General features: G+C 45.8%; 1 protein-coding gene across 1 annotated transcript in view; it reads left to right on the top strand.

Moving 5' to 3' along the window:
* Positions 1-17,557, top strand: part of XPO7 (exportin 7) — a 91,233-nt gene that overhangs the window by 14,064 nt on the left and 59,612 nt on the right. The window contains 4 exon segments of the mRNA XM_077191644.1: positions 3,069-3,215; positions 7,115-7,208; positions 9,024-9,190; positions 12,713-12,805. Coding sequence (XP_077047759.1) covers positions 3,069-3,215; positions 7,115-7,208; positions 9,024-9,190; positions 12,713-12,805 — 501 coding nt within the window.

Raw genomic sequence — 17,557 nt, 5'->3', positions numbered from 1 at the left:
TATGGATAAAAACTTTGGGAATTTTGTGGAAATTATGGATAAAAACTCTTGAAATTATGGAAAAATTTGTGGAAATTATGGATTAAAATTCCTGAAATTATGGAAAATTTTGTGGAAATTATGGATAAAAACTCCTGAAATTATGGGAAAATTTGTGGAAATTATGGATAAAAACTTTGGGAATTTTGTGGAAATTATGGATAAAACCTCCTGAAATTATGGAATTTTTCCAGGGCAGGAATCCCTGGGAATTGGGAATGGAACTGATTCCAAGGAAAGCCTCATCCTGGGGTTTCTCCTGGAATTCCTATGGAATTCCTGTACATTTTCTGTTAATTCCTGCAAAATTTCTGGGAATTCCTGAAAATTCCTGCAAATTTCCTGAAGCCGAATTCTTGTAAAATTCCTGGAAATTCCTGCAGAATTCCTGTAAAATATCTGCAAAATTCCTGCAATTTTTTTTGTAAAATCCTGCAGAATTTTTGCAAGATTTCTGTGGATTCCTGCAAAATTCCTGTACAAGGGGAAAGGTGGAAATGAGAGGAATTCCTGTGCAGGGAATTGTGAAAATCCAATGGAAAAAGGGAAAAAGGGAAGGGAAAAAAGGGAAAAAGGGGGGAAGGGAAGGGAAGGGAAGGGAAGGGAAGGGAAGGGAAGGAAAGGAAGGAATGGGGAAGGGAAGGGAAGGAAAAGGGGAAGGAAAAGGGAAGAAAAAGGGGAAAAGGGAAGGACAGGTCCTGGTGGGTCCCACATGTGCCAGTGCTGAGGAGTCCCTGCAGTGTCCCTGAATCCCCTTTTCCCCGTTTTTCCCTGTTTTTCCCTGGTTTTCCCCGTTTTTCCCCGTTTTTCCCCCGGTTTTCCCTGTTTTTCCCCATTTCTCCCCTGTTTTTCCCCCATTTTTCCCGTTTTCCCCCTTTTTCCCCGTTTTACCCTGGTTTTCCCTTGTTTTTCCCATTTCTCCCCGTTTTTCCCCTTTTTCCCCATTTCTTCCCCATTTTTCCCCATTTTTCCCCATTTTTCCCCATTTCTCCCTGTTTTTCCCTGTTTTTCCCATGGTTTCCCCTGTTTCTCCCCATTTTTCCCCATTTCTCCCTGTTTTCCCCTGGTTTTCCCCGTTTTTCCCCCTTTCTCCCCATTTCCCCCCCTTTTTCCCCATTTCTCCCTGTTTCTCCCCATTTCTCCCCGGTTTTCCCCGTTTTTCCCAGGTTTCCCATGGTTTCTCCTGTTTTTCCCATTTCTCCCCATTTTTCCCCATTTTTCCCTGGTTTTTCCACGTTTTTCCCTGTTTTTCTCTCTTTTTCCCCGTTTTTCCCCATTTCTCCCCATTTTTCCCCATTTTTCCCCATTTCCCCCCATTTTTCCCCGTTTTCCCATTTCTCCCCATTTTTCCCCATTTATCCCAATTTTTCCCCATTTTTCCCCCGTTTTTCCCCGTTGTTCCCCATTTTCCCCCCTTTTCCCCCCTTTTCCCCCATTTTCCCCCATTTTCCCCCATTTTCCCCCATTTTTCCCCATTTCTCCCTGTTTTTCCCATTTTCCCCCACTTTTCCCCATTTTTCCCCATTTCTCCCCATTTCTCCCCATTTTCCCGATTTCTCCCCATTTCCCCCATTTCCCCCATTTCTCCCCATTTTCCCCCATTTCCCCCCAATTTTCCCCGTTTCCCCCATTTTTCCCCCATTTCTCCCCATTTTCCCCCATTTTTCCCCGTTTCTCCCCATTTTTCCCCATTTTCCCCATTTCTCCCCATTTCTCCCCATTTTCCCCCCATTTTTCCCCATTCTTCCCCATTTCCCCCCATTTCTCCCCATTTTTCCCCATTTCTCCCCATTTTTCCCCATTTCTCCCCATTTTTCCCCATTTCTCCCCATTTTCCCCCATTTTCCCAACTTCTCCCCATTTTTCCCCATTTTTCCCCATTTCCCCCATTTTTCCCCATTTTCCCCCATTTTTCCCCCATTTCTCCCAATTTCCCCCCATTTCCCCCCATTTCCCCCATTTCCCCCCATTTCCCCCATTTTCCCCCATTTTCCCCCATTTTCCCCCATTTCCCCCCATTTTTCCCCATTTCTCCCCCGTTTCTCCCCATTTCTCCCCGGTTTTCCCCTTTTCCCCCTTTTTCCCTGGTTTCCCATGGTTTCCCATGGTTTTCCCCATTTTCCCCCATTTTCCCCCATTTCTCCCCATTTTTCCCCATTTCCCCCATTTCCCCCCATTTTCCCCCCTTTTTCCCCATTTCTCCCCATTTTCCCCATTTTCCCCCATTTTCCCCCATTTTCCCCCATTTCTCCCCATTTTTCCCCGTTTCTCCCCATTTTCCCCGATTTTCTCCATTTCTCCCCATTTCTCCCCATTTTCCCCATTTCTCCCCATTTTCCCCATTTCTCCCCATTTCTCCCCATTTCTCCCCATTTCTCCCCATTTCTCCCCATTTTCCCCATTTCTCCCCATTTTCCCCATTTCTCCCCATTTTTCCCCGTTTCTCCCCATTTTCCCCCATTTTTCCCAATTTTCCCCATTTCTCCCCATTTTCCCCCATTTTTCCCAATTTTCCCCATTTCTCCCCATTTTCCCCCCATTTCCCCCCATTTCTCCCCATTTCTCCCCATTTTCCCCCATTTCTCCCCATTTTCCCCATTTCCCCCATTTCTCCCCCATTTTTCCCCATTTTCCCCCATTTTTCCCCGTTTCTCCCCATTTTTCCCCATTTATCCCAATTTTTCCCCCATTTCCCCCCGTTTTTCCCTGGTTTCCCATGGTTTCCCTTGTTTTTCCCGTTTTTCCCCAATTTTCCCCATTTTCCCCCCTTTTTCCCCATTTTTTCCCATTTTTCCCTGGTTTCCCCATTTTTCCCCATTTCTCCCCTGTTTTCCCCTGTTTTCCCCCATTTCTCCCCCGTTTTTTCCCCGTTTTTCCCACATTTTTCCCCATTTCTCCCCTGTTTTTCCCCGTTTCTCCCCATTTTTCCCCATTTTTTCCCCCATTTCTCCCCATTTCTCCCCCGTTTTCCCCATTTCTCCCCATTTTCCCCATTAATCCCCATTTTCCCGTGTTTGCTGTGTTGGCAGAGCCTGGCCCAGCTGGAGAACCTGTGCAAGCAGCTCTATGAGACCACGGACACGGGCACGCGCCTGCAGGCCGAGAAGGCCCTGGTGGAGTTCACCAACAGCCCCGACTGCCTGAGCAAGTGCCAGCTGCTGCTCGAGAGGGGCAGCGTGAGTACACCCCAGATACTCCCAAATATTCCCAAAATATTCCCAAAATATTCCCAAAATCGTGGGATTCCATGTCCTCATGGGATTCACCAAACAGCCCCAAGTGCCAGCTGCTGCTCGAGAGGGGCAGCGTGAGTACACCCCAAATGTTCCCAAAATATTCCCAAAATATTCCCAAAAATTACCCAAAATATTCCCAAAATATTCCCAAAAATTGTGGGATTCCATGTCCTGATGGGATTCACCAAACAGCCCCAAGTGCCAGCGGCTCCTCGAGAGAGGCAGCGTGAGCACACCCCAGATACTCCCAAAATATTCCCAAAAATTCCCCAAATTTCCCCAAAATTGTGGGATTCCATGTCCTCATGGGATTCACCAAACAGCCCCAAGTGCCAGCTGCTGCTCGAGAGAGGCAGCGTGAGTACACCCCAAATGTTCCCAAAATATTCCCAAAATATTCCCAAAAATTACCCAAAATATTCCCCAAAATTCCCCAAAATTGTGGGATTCCATGCCCTGGTGGAGTTCACCAACATTCCCCAGTGCCAGCTGCTGCTCGAGAGAGGCAGCGTGAGTACACCCCAAATATTCCCAAAATATTCCCAAAAATTCCCCAAAAATTCCCCAAAATCATGGGATTCAACATCCGAAACATTCCCCAAACTCATGGGATTCCACATCCCAAAAATTCCCCAAAATCATGGGATTCCATGCCCTGATGGATTCACCAAACAGCCCCAAGTGCCAGCAGCTCCTGGAGAGAGGCAGCGTGAGCACACCCCAAACATTGCCCAGAATCATGGAATTCCACGTCCCAGAAATTCCCAAAAATTCCCCAAAACCATTGAATTCCACATCCCAAACATTCCCCAAAATCATGGGATTCCACATCCCAAAACTTCCCCAAAACTTCCCCAAACATTCCCCAAAATCATGGGATTCCACATCCCCAAATTCCCCAGAATCATGGGATTCCATGTCCTCATGGGATTCACCAAACAGCCCCAAGTGCCAGCTGCTGCTCGAGAGGGGCAGCGTGAGTACAACCCAAATGTTCACAAATGTTCCCAAAATATTCCCAAAAATTACCCAAAATCGTGGAATTCCACATCCCAGAAATTCCCCAAAATTGTGGGATTCCATGCCCTGGTGGAGTTTGCCAAGGGCCCCAAGTGCCAGCGGCTCCTTGAGAGAGGCAGCCTGAGTACACCCCAAATGTTCCCAAAATATTCCCAAAATGTTCCCAAAAATTCCCCAAAATCCTGGGATTCCATGCCCTGATGGGATTCACCAAACAGCCCCAAGTGCCAGCGGCTCCTCAAGAGAGGCAGCGTGAGCACATCCCAGACATTCCCCAGAATCCTGGAATTCCACATCCCAAACATTCCCCAAAAATTCCCCAAACATTCCTCAAAATCATGGAATTCCACATCCCCAAATTCCCCAGAATCATGGGATTCCATGTCCTGGTGGGATTCACCAAACAGCCCCAAGTGCCAGCTGCTGCTCGAGAGAGGCAGTGTGAGTACACCCCAGATACTCCCAAAATATTCCCAAAAATTCCCCAAAATTGTGGGATTCCACATCCCCAAATTCCCCAAAATCATGGGATTCCACATCCCAAAACTTCCCCAAAAATTCCCCAAAATCATGGGATTCAACATCCGAAACATTCCCCAAAATCATGGGATTCCACATCCCAGAAATTCCCCAAAATTGTGGGATTCCATGTCCTGATGGATTCACCAAACAGCCCCAAGTGCCAGCAGCTCCTTGAGAGAGGCAGCGTGAGCACATCCCAGACATTGCCCAGAACTCCCAAACATTCCCAAACATTCCCCAGAATCATGGAATTCCACATCCCAGAAATTCCCCAAAAATTGCCCAAAATTATGGGATTCCACATCCCCAAATTCCCCAAACCCATTGAATTCCACATCCCAAACATTCCCCAAAATCATGGAATTCCATGTCCTGGTGGAGTTCACCGACATTTCCCAAGTGCCAGCTGCTCCTCGAGAGAGGCAGCGTGAGCACATCCCAGACATTGCCCAGAATTCCCAGACATTCCTCAGAATCATGGAATTCCACATCCCAAACATTCCCCAAAATCATGGAATTCTACAACCCCAAATTCCCCAAAATCATGGGATTCCATGTCCTGATGGATTCACCAAACAGCCTCAAGTGCCAGCGGCTCCTCGAGAGAGGCAGCGTGAGCACATCCCAGACATTGCCCAGAATCATGGAATTCCACATCCCAAACTTTCCCCAAAATCCTGGGATGCCATGCCCTGGTGGAGTTCACCAACATTCCCCAAGTGCCAGCGGCTCCTCGAGAGAGGCAGCGTGAGTACACCCCAGATGTTCCCAAAATAATCCCAAAAATTACCCAAAATCGTGGGATTTCACATCCCCAACATTCCCCAAAATCATGGGATTCCACATCCCAAAAATTCCCCAAAAATTCCCCAAAATCATGGGATTCAACATCCGAAACATTCCCCAAAATCATGGGATTCCACATCCCAAACATTCCCCAAAATCACGGAATTCTACATCCCCAAATTCCCCAAAATCATGGAATTCCATGCCCTGATGGGATTCACCAAACAGCCCCAAGTGCCAGCGGCTCCTCGAGAGAGGCAGCGTGAGCACATCCCAAACATTGCCCAGAATTCCCAGACATTCCCCAGAATTGTGGGATTCCACATACCCAAATTCCCCAAAATCATGGGATTTCACATCCCAAAACTTCCCCAAAACTTCCTCAAAATCATGGAATCCCACATCCCAAACATTCCCCAAAATCATGGGATTCCACATCCCAAACATTCCCCAAAATCATGGGATTCCACATCCCAAAACTTCCCCAAAAATTCCCCAAAAATTCCCCTGAAATCATGGGATTCCACATCCCAGAAATTCCCCAAAAATTCCCCAAAATCGTGGAATTCCACATTCCCAAATTCCCCCAAACCATTGAATTCCACATCCCCAAATTTCCCAAAACCATTGAATTCCACATCCCAAAAATTCCCCAAAATCATGGAATTCCACATTCCAGAAATTCCCCAAAAATTCCCCAGAAATTCGCCAAAAATTCCCCAAAATTGTGGAATTCCACATCCCAAAAATTCCCCAAAATCATGGGATTCCACATCCCAGAAATTCCCCAAAAATTCCCCAAAAAAATCCCCCAAAGTTCCCCAAAAAATCCCCCAAAATTCCCCAAAAAATCCCCAAAAATTCCCCAAAATCCTGGAATTCCACATCCCAAACATTCCCTAAAACCCTGGAATTCCACATCCCAAAAATTCCTGCAAAATTCCTACAGAATTCCTACAAAATTCCTGCAGAATTCCTGCAAAATTCCTGCAAATTTCTGTAAATTCCTGCAAAATTCCTGTAAATTACTGCAAATTTCTGTAAATTCCTGCAAAATTCCTGTAGATTCCTGTAAATTTCTGGAAATTCCTGTGAATTCTTTAAAATTCCTGCAAAATTCCTGTGAATTCCTGAAAAATTCTTGTGAATTCCTGAAAAATTCCTGTGAATTCCTGAAAAGTTTGTGCAAAGTTCTGCAAAATTCCTGTAAATCCCTGCCTAATTTCTGGTAAATTCTTGTGAATTGCTGGATAATTTCTGTAAATTCCTGTCAAACTTTGGGCTTTTATCCCAGGATTGTTGGAATTTGGGGAATTTGGGAATTTGGGAATTTCATTTCAGCGGGGTGGGAGCTGCTTCCCTTCAACTCCCGGGCTGGAATTTGCTTCAAAGCCATGAATGAAAATGCCATGAATGAAAATGCCATGAATTAAAACTCCATGAATTAAAATTCCATGAATTCAAATTCCTGTTTTTTGGGTTTTTTTGGGATTTTTTTCCCTTTTTTCCAGTCCTCCTACTCGCAGTTGCTGGCGGCCACCTGCCTTACCAAGCTGGTGTCACGCACAAACAACCCCCTGCCCCTGGAGCAGCGCATCGACATCCGTGAGTCCTGGCTCTGCAGAACCTGGGGTGGGACCAAAATATCCTTGGGATTCTCCTAAAAATCCTTGGGATGGGCCCAAAATCCTTGGGATGGGACCAAAATATCCCTGAGATTGGCCCAAAATCCGGGATGGGCCCAAAAAGCCTTGGGATTGTCCTAAAAATCCTTGGGTGGGATTGGCCCAAAATCCTTGGGATTGGCCCAAAATCCTTGGGATTCTCCTAAAAATCCTTGGGATTGTATAAAACCCTTGGGATGGGACCAAAATATCCTTGGGATTGGCCCAAAAATCCTTGGGATGGGCCCAAAATCCTTGGGATGGGCCCAAAATCCTTGGGATGGGACCAAAATCCTTGGGATGGGCCCAAAATCCTTGGGATTGTATAAAACCCTTGGGATGGGCCCAAAATCCTTGGGATTGTATAAAACCCTGGGGATGGGACCAAAAAGCCTTGGGATGGGCCCAAAATCCTTGGGATTCTCCTAAAAATCCTTGGGATGGGCCCAAAATCCTTGGGATGGGACCAAAATCCTTGGGATGGGACCAAAATCCTTGGGATGGGACCAAAATCCTTGGGATGGGCTCAAAATCCTTGGGATTCTCCTAAAAATCCTTGGGATTCTCCTAAAAATCCTTGGGATGGGCCCAAAATCCTTGGGATTGTATAAAACCCTGGGGATGGGCCCAAAATCCTTGGGATTGTATAAAATCCTTGGCACTTTCCCAAAAAATCCATGGGATTGGCCCAAATCCCCTTGGGATTGGCCCAGAAAGCCTTGGGATTGTATAAAATCCTTGGGATGGGACCAAAATCCTTGGGATTGGCCCAAAAGTCCTTGGGATTGTCCAAAATATCCTTGGGATTCTCCTAAAAATCCTTGGGTGGGATTGGCCCAAAAACCCTTGGGATTGTCCAAAATATCCTTGGGATTGGCCCAAAAAGCCTTGGGATTGGCCCAAAAACCCTTGGGATTGGCCCAAAATCCTTGGGATTGTATAAAATCCTTGGGATGGGCCCAAAATCCTTGGGATTCTCCTAAAAATCCTTGGGATTGTCCAAAATTTCCCTGGGATTGTCCAAAATATCCCTGGGATTGTCCCAAAATATCCTCGGGATTGTTCCAAAATATCCTTGGGATTGTATAAAATCCTTGGGATTGGCCCAAAATATCCCTGTGATTGTCCCAAAATATCCCTGGGATTCTCCTAAAAATCCTTGGGTGTGATTGTCCAAAATATCCTTGGGATTGGCCCAAAAAATGCTTGGAATTGTCCAAAACATCCCTGAGATTGGCCCAAAAATCCTTGGGATTCTCCTAAAAATCCTTGGGATTGTATAAAATCCTTGGCACTTTCCCAAAAAATTCATGGGATTGGCCCCAAAATCCTTGGGATTGGCCCAGGGCTAAAGTCAACACTTGCCCAGGTTTATTCCAGGGCTAAATCCAACCCCTCCCAGGTTTATTCCAGAGCTAAATCCAACCCTTTCCCAGGTTTATTCCAGAGCTAAATCCAACCCTTTCCCAGGTTTACTCTAGGGTTAAATCCAACCCTTTCCCAGGGCTAAATCCAACCCTTTCCCAGGTTTATTCCAGGGCTAAATCCAACCCTTTCCCAGGTCTATTCCAGGGCTAAATCCAACCCTTTCCCAGCATCTTAAATTCCTGTATCAAACCCCAACATTTCTCTCTTATCCCCGACATTTCTCCCAACTTCCCCCACTCAAACCAACCTCCCCAAAGCTCCTTTTCCTTCGGGCCATTCCCACAGGGCTGGATTTTGCCTGCAGCTCCATCTTTTCCCTGTTTTCCAGGGAATTATGTGCTGAACTACCTGGCCACGAGGCCGAAGCTGGCGACGTTCGTGACGCAGGCGCTGATCCAGCTCTACGCCAGGATCACCAAGCTGGGCTGGTTCGACTGCCAGAAGGACGAGTACGTCTTCAGGAACGTCATCAACGACGTCACCCGCTTCCTGCAGGTCAGGTTCCCTCCTCAGAATTCCCAGGATTCACCAAAATCCACCAGAAAGGAGTTTGGAGATGGCCTGAAGGAGTTTGGGTTCTTCCGTGTTGGTTTTCAGCAGGGGCTTCTGAGGGTGAAGAGCTCCTTATAAACCAGGGATTTGTTCCTTGGAGCAGGGATTTGTTTCTGGATGCTCCCAAATTTGCACCAGGCTCCAGCAGGTCAGATTCCCTCCTCAGAATTCCCAGGATTCACCAAAATCCACCAAAAAGGAGTTTGGAGATGGCCCGAAGGAGTTTGGGTTCTTCCGTGTTGGTGTTTTCAGTAGAGGCTTCTGAGGGGAAAAAAGTCAGGGATTTGTTCCTGGATGCTCACAGCTCTGCACCAGATCCTTGCAGGTCAGATTCCCTCCTCAGAATTCCCAAGATTCACCAAAATCTGGGAGTTTGCAGGTGGCCTGAAGGAGTTTGGGTTCTTCCGTGTTGGTTTTCAGCAGGGGCTTCTGAGGGTGAAGAGCTCCTTACAAACCAGGGAATCGTTTCTGGGAGCAGGGATTTGTTCCTGGATGCTCCCAGCTTTGCCCCAGGTCCTTGCAGGTCAGATTCCCTCCTCAGAATTCCCAGGATTCACCAAAATCTGGGAGTTTGCAGGTGGCCTGAAGGAGTTCGGGTGCTTCCATGTTGGTGTTTTCAGCAGGGGCTTCTGAGGGTGAAGAGCTCCTTATAAATCAGGGATTTGTTCCCAGATGCTCCCAGCTCTGCACCAGATCCTTGCAGGTCAGATTCCCTCCTCAGAGTGGCCAGGATTCACCAAAATCCACCAAAAAGGAGTTTGGAGATGGCCCGAAGGAGTTTGGGTTCTTCCGTGTTGGGGTTTTCAGTAGGGACTTCTGAGGGGAAAAAAGTCAGGGATTTGTTCCTGGATGCTCCCAGCTCTACACCAGGCTCCTGCAGGTCAGATTTCTCCTCAGAATTCCCAGGATTTGCCAAAATTTGGGAGATTGCAGGTGGCCTGAAGGAGTTCAGGGTTTTCCATGTCAGTGGTTTTCAGTAGAGGCTTCCCAGGATGAAGAGTTCCTTATAAACCAGGGAATTGTTTCTGGGAGCAGGGATTTGTTTCTGGATGTTCCCAGCTTTGCTCCAGGTTCCTGCAGGTCAGATTCCCTTCTCAGAATTCCCAGGATTCACCAAAATCCAGGAGTTTGCAGGTGGCCCAAAGGAGTTCAGGTGCTTCCATGTTGGTGGTTTTCAGTCGAGGCTTCTGAGGGGAAAAAAGTCAGGGATTTGTTCCTGGATGCTCCCATCTCTGCACCAGATCCTTGCAGGTCAGATTCCCTCCTCAGAATTCCCAGGATCCACCAAAATCCACCAAAAAGGAGTTTGCAGGTGGCCTGAAGGAGTTCAGGGTTTTCCATGTTGGTGTTTTCAGTAGAGACTTCTGAGGGTGAAGAGCTCCTTATAAACCAGGGATTTGTTCCTGGGAGCAGGGATTTGTTTCTGGATGTTCCCAGCTTTGCTCCAGGCTCCTGCAGGTCAGATTCCTCCTCAGAATTCCCAGGATTTGCCAAAATTTGGGAGTTTGCAGGTGGCCTGAAGGAGTTTGGGTTCTTCCATGTTGGTGGTTTTCAGGAGGGACTTCTGAGGGTGAAGAGCTCCTTATAAATCAGGGAATGATTTTAGGGAGCAGGGAATCATTCCTGATGCTCCCAGCTTTGCCCCAGGTCCTTGCAGGTCAGATTTCCTGCTCAGAATTCCCAGGATTCACCAAAATCTGGGAGTTTGCAGGTGGCCTGAAGGAGTTTGGGTTCTTCTGTGTTGGTGTTTTCAGTAGAGGCTTCTGAGGGGAAAAAAGTCAGGGATTTGTTCCTGGATGCTCCCAGCTCTGCACCAGGCTCCTGCAGGTCAGATTTCTCCTCAGAATTCCCAGGACTTGCCAAAATTTGGGAGATTGCAGGTGGCCTGAAGGAGTTGGGGCTTTTATATTGTGGTGGTTTTCAGCAGGGGTTTCTGAGGGTGAAGAGCTCCTTATAAATCAGGGAATGATTTTAGGGAGCAGGGAATCATTCCTGATGCTCCCAGCTTTGCTCCAGGTCCTTGCAGGTCAGATTCCCTCCTCAGAATTCCCAGGATCCACCAAAATTTGGGAGTTTGGAGATGGCCTGAAGGAGTTCAGGTTCTTCCATGTCGGTGGTTTTCAGCAGGGGCTTCTGAGGGTGAAGAATTCCTTTAAAATTTGGGGAGCAGGGAATCATTCCTCCTCCCAGCTCTGCACCTGATCCTTGCAGGTCAGATTCCTCCTCAGAATTCCCAGGATTTGCCAAAATTTGGGAGATTGCAGGTGGCCTGAAGGAGTTTGGGTTCTTCCGTGTTGGTGTTTTCAGCAGGGGCTTCTGAGGGTTAAGAGCTCCTTACAAACCAGGGAATTGTTTCTGGGAGCAGGGAATTGTTCCTGGATGCTCCCAGCTCTACACCAGGCTCCTGCAGGTCAGGTTCCCTCCTCAGAATTCCCAAGATTCACCAAAATCCACCAAAAAGGAGTTTGGAGATGGCCCGAAGGAGTTTGGGTTCTTCCGTGTTGGTTTTCAGAAGGGGCTTTGGAGGGTGAAGGTTAAAAGTCAGGGATTTGTTCCTGGATGCTCCCAGCTTTGTCCCAGCTCCTTGCAGGTCAGATTTCCTGCTCAGAATTCCCGGGATTCACCAAAATCCAGGAGTTTGCAGGTGGCCTGAAGGAGTTCGGGTGCTTCCATGTTGGTGTTTTCAGCAGGGGCTTCTGAGGGTGAAGAGCTCCTTAAAAGTCAGGGATTTGTTCCTGGATGCTCCCAGCTCTGCACCAGATCCTTGCAGCTCAGATTCCCTCTTCAGAGTTGCCAGGATTCACCAAAATCCACCAGAAAGGAGTTTGGAGATGGCCTGAAGGAGTTTGGGTTCTTCCGTGTTGGTGTTTTCAGAAGGGGCTTCTGAGGGTGAAGAATTCCTTTAAAATTTGGGGAGCAGGGAATCATTCCTCCTCCCAGCTCTGCACCAGGTTCCTGCAGATCAGATTCCTCCTCAGAATTCCCAGGATTTGCCAAAATTTGGGAGTTTGGAGATGGCCTGAAGGAGTTTGGGTTCTTCTGTGTTGGTGTTTTCAGCAGAGGCTTCTGAGGGTGAAGGTCAAAAGTCAGGGATTTGTTCCTGGATGCTCCAGACTTTAGGATCCATCTTTTCCACCCCATGGATGGGTAGAAAATCACAGAATATTTTCTTGGTTTTTCCTTTCCTATCCATGGGAATCACATTTCATTTTTAGCTCCTTAAAAATTTAGGCAGCAGGGAATTGTTTCTGGATGCTCCAACCTTTAGGATCCATCTTTTCCAACCTCATGGATATTCCTGATATTTCTTTCAACTTCCTGCATTCATTGACTCAGATCAACCTCCCAAAAAATTTTTTTTTTTAAATAAGAATTAAGCTTTTCTAGCCAAGAGTTTTTCCAAGGAAAAAACAAAAAAAAGGGGAATTTTTCCAGAAAAAAAAAGCTGTGCCTTTGCCTCCCCAGGACAGTGTAGAGCACTGCATCATAGGAGTGACAATCCTGTCCCAACTAACGAATGAAATTAATCAAGTAAGTGCTACAGCCTTCCTCAGTGAAGTAAGTGTCCAATTTTCTCATTCATATTGTTGTGTCCTGCCTTTTCTGGGGTTTTTATTTTGGGAATTTCGCTGTCTGGGAGGTGTTTCAGGGGGAATTTCTGTGTTTGTTGGGTATTTGTTGTTGTTGTTGTTGTTGTTGTTTTTCACTCCCTCTTTGTGGTGAGATGCTGAGAGCTCCTGTCTGGAGGGATTGTTTTGTTTCATTGGCATCTTCCATCTTTTCCCATGTTTTGATGTGGTTTTGTGGGATGAGAAGGGAAAAAAAAAACAAGAAAAAGGAATTATGTAGTGAGGACGAGTGTGAGAACTTTCTGTTGTCAGCCACTCCTATTTACCAGGGAGAAAAACCCAAAATTATCCAATTGTCCCCATTTTTAAACAAAGCCTTTGATCCAGGATGAAACTCTGAATGAATTTCTGGGATAAAATTCCCAGAAATCCTGCAGGATTCTCTGAGCCTGGTTCCTTTCCCAGCCCCTGAGGCCCAGCCAGGCCCAGTCCTGGCCCAGCTTTTCCAGAGGATTTAAAATCCCTCCAGGGCTGTGCTCTGGAATTCCCTCTGGAATTCCAGCTGGAAACTGGGATGAGCACCTTTACTGGGATGAGCTACCCCAATTTCTGTGGTTTTCCCATGGTTTTTCCATGATTTTTCCATGGTTTTCCCTCACGTACGCATAATTTGCTGCGGTCCTGAGGGTCATAATGAGTGGAAAAGTCTCTGATTTTCTGACCCTCCTCCTAGACCTTGGAGGAAAAACCCCAAAATTTTACAACTCTGTCCATTTTTAAAGCATTGTTTTCATCTAGGATGAAATTCTGAATGAATTTCTGGGATAAAATTCCCAGAAATCCTGCAGGATTCTCAGATTTCGTCCCTTTCCCAGCCCCTGAGGCCCGGCCAGGCCCAGTCCTGGCCCAGCTTTTCCAGAGGATTTAAAATCCCTCCAAGGCTGTGCTCTGGAATTCCCTCAGGAATTGCTGCTGGAAACAGGGATGAGCACCTTTACCTGGTGCTACCCCAATTTCCATGGTTTTTCCATAGGTTTTTTCCATGTTTTTTCATTGTTTTCCCCTCAGGCAGGCAGATTTTGCTACAGTCCTGAGGGTCATAATGAGTGGAAAAGTCTCTGATTTTCTGACTCTCTTTCTAGACCTTGGAAGAAAAAAAACCCAGTTTATCTAAGTGTGCCCATATTTAAAGCATCCCTTTGATCCAGGATGAAACTCTGAATGAATTTCTGGGATAAAATTCCGAGAAATCCTGCAGGATTCTCAGATTGTGTCCCTTTCCCAGCCCCTGAGGCCCAGCCAGGCCCAGTCCTGGCCCAGCTTTTCCAGAGGATTTAAAATCCCTCCAGGGCTGTGCTCTGGAATTCCCTCAGGAATTCCAGCTGGAAACTGGGATGAGCACCTTTACTGGGATGAGCTACCCCAATTTCTGTGGTTTTTCTGTCTTTTTTCCATGATTTTTCCATGATTTTCCCTCATGTACGCATAATTTGTGCTGCAATCCTGAGGGTCATAATGAGTTGAAAAGTCTCTGATTTTCTGACCCTCCTCCTAGACCTTGGAGAAAAACCCCAAAATTTTACAACTCTGCCCATTTTTAAAGCATTGTTTTCATCTAGGATGAAATTCTGAATGAATTTCTGGGATAAAATTCCCAGAAATCCTGCAGGATTCTCAGATTTTGTCCCTTTCCCAGCCCCTGAGGCCCAGCCAGGCCCAATCCTGGCCCAGCTTTTCCAGAGGATTTAAAATCCCTCCAGGGCTGTGCTCTGGAATTCCCTCTGGAATTCCCTCTGGAATTCCTCTGGAAACAGGGATGAGCACCTTTACCTGCTGCTATCCCAATTTCCATGGTTTTTCTGTCTTTTTTCCATGGTTTTTCCCATGGTTTTCCCTCAGGCATGTGGATTGTGCTGTAGTCCTGAGGGTCACAATGTGTGGAAAAGTCTTTGTTTTTCCTTTAAAAAAACAGGTGGAAAAATAAATTGATTTTTTAAAATCTCATTAAGTAACTAACTTCAGATTTCCCTGGGATGTTGCTTAATCCTGAGAAATTCTAGAGGGATTAAATTGGTGTCAGAACTGCAAATGGAGAAGCCCAATTCATTTATTTAATCCAAATTTACTGATTTAAACCAAGTTCACCAATTTAGGCACAGTTTAGTGATTTAAGCTGAATTCACTGTTTAAGCCCAATTCACTGTGGTGGTGAAGAAGGAAATCCCATTTTCCCAAGGCCAGAAATCAAAGGGATTTTCCATCCCCACAAATAGCTTGAAGTGAGAATTAAATAATGTTCATTTTCCTAAACTCCCTGAAATCCCAGTAATCTGAGCTGAGGAATAATTTGGGTATTAAAGCACCTGAAAAATTAAGGATCCTTTGGGGCTTTTCTTTCTACAATATAAAGGATGAGAGTTTTGGGGTCCTTCATGGAATTGTTGGGAAAATTCAGGTCTAAAATCCAACATTGGAGCTGTCCTGTTCCTCAAATACTGGAGGAGAGGTTTGGACATTTAATTTTATCATACATTTCAATTTAATTCATTCTTTTCGTTTTTAATTGAAAATTCAACTAGATTTATACAATTTTAATGCAATGTTTATTTAATTTAGTTGAAATAGTAAAATATAAACAATTCAAAGTGGATATTTATGCAGGAATTCTGCATCCCACAAGGATAACCCAGTGCCCATCCCAGGCAGCTGGGATTTGGCTGGGATTGGTCACAAAAATGGGAATTTTTCCTCAGTTTTCCCATTTCATGGGGAAAAAAAAAAAGAAAAAAAGAGTTTTGCTGGAGTTCTGAGCTCCAGTGTCAGATTCAGGAATTTCTCCCACAAAACAGCAAAGTCCAACCTGGATAACTCCTTCCAGTTCTCTTTTCCAGCTGGAATTTGAATTCCTGCTGTTTATTCTTTTCTGCCCAGCAGCTCCAGGAGGGATTGAACCCTTTGGAGCTGAGAATTCCCATTCCTAAAATCCCAAAAAAACCCCATTTTTGCTGTTGATTTGACCCCCTGACCCCCTGACCAAGCACAGGAAAATCGCCTCTTCCTTTGTGATTCCTTTATTTGATATTTCCCTTCATTTTTCCCCTTTTCATGAGGAAAAAAAATCTGATTTTTGCTGTTGCCCAGCTCTGGGCTCCAGTGGCAGATCCAGGACTGGAATTTATGCCATAAAACAGCAAAGTCCAACCTGGATAACTCCTTCCAGTTCCCTTTTCTGGCTGGAATTTGAATTCCTGTTCTTCATCCCTGTGTACCCAGCAGCTCCAGGAGGGATTGAACCCTTTGGAGCTGAGAATTCCCATTCCTAAAGTCCCAAAAAAACCCCATTTTTGCTGTGGATTTGACCCCCTGATCCCCTGACCAAGCACAGGAAAATCGCCTCTTCCTTTGTGATTCCTTTATTTGATATTTTCCTTCATTTTTCCCCTTTTCATGAGGAAAAAAAATCGGAGTTTTGCTGTTCCCCAGCTCTGGGCTCCAGTGGCAGATCCAGGACTGGAATTTATCCCATAAAACAGCAAAGTCCAACCTGGATAACTCCTTCCAGTTCCCTTTTCTGTCTGGAATTTGAATTCCTGTTCTTCATCCCTGTGTACCCAGCAGCTTCAGGAGGGATTGAACCCTTTGGAGCTGAGAATTCCCATTCCTAAAATCCCAAAAAAACCCCATTTTTGCTGCTGATTTGGGCAAAGATTAAAGGAATAAATAGGGAATAAACCCAGCCCAGCTTTATGAGTGCAACACCCCATTGATATTTCCCTTCATTTTTCCCCTTTTCATGAGGGAAAAAAAAATCTGAGTTTTGCTGTTCCCCAGCTCTGGGCTCCAGTGGCAGATCCAGGACTGGAATTTATCCAATAAAACAGCAAAGTCCAACCTGGATAACTCCTTCCAGTTCCCTTTTCTGGCTGGAATTTGAATTCCTGTTCTTCATCCCTGTGTACCCAGCCACTCCAGGAGGGATTGAACCCTTTGGAGCTGAGAATTCCCATTCCTAAAATCCCCAAAAAAACCCCATTTTTGCTGTTGATTTGACCCCCTGACCCCCTGACCAAGCACAGGAAAATCGCCTCTTCCTTTGTGATTCCTTTTATTTGATATTTCCCTTCATTTTTCCCCTTTTCATGAGGGAAAAAAATCAGAGTTTTGCTGTTCCCCAGCTCTGGGCTCCAGTGGCAGATCCAGGACTGGAATTTATGCCATAAAACAGCAAAGTCCAACCTGGATAACTCCTTCCAGTTCCCTTTTCTGTCTGGAATTTGAATTCCTGTTCTTCATCCCTGTGTACCCAGCAGCTTCAGGAGGGATTGAACCCTTTGGAGATCCCATTCCTAAAATCCCAAAAAAAACCCATTTTTGCTGCTGATTTGGGCAATGATTGAAGGAATAAATAGGGAATAAACCCAGCCCAGCTTTATGAGTGCAACACCCCATTGATATTTCCCTTCATTTTTCCCCTTTTCATGAGGAAAAAAAATCGGAGTTTTGCTGTTCCCCAGCTCTGGGCTCCAGTGGCAGATCCAGGACTGGAATTTATGCCATAAAACAGCAAAGTCCAACCTGGATAACTCCTTCCAGTTCCCTTTTCTGGCTGGAATTTGAATTCCTGTTCTTCATCCCTGTGTACCCAGCAGCTTTGGAGCTGAGAATTCCCATTCCTAAAATCCCCAAAAAACCCCATTTTTGCTGCTGTTTTGGGCAAAGATTAAAGGAATAAATTGGGAAT

This window comes from Agelaius phoeniceus, chromosome 30 (genome assembly GCF_051311805.1).
Source record: "Agelaius phoeniceus isolate bAgePho1 chromosome 30, bAgePho1.hap1, whole genome shotgun sequence".
Taxonomy (NCBI): Eukaryota; Metazoa; Chordata; class Aves; order Passeriformes; family Icteridae; genus Agelaius; species Agelaius phoeniceus.
Note: the sequence above shows the minus strand (reverse complement) of the source record. Positions and strands in the feature narration are given on the sequence as shown.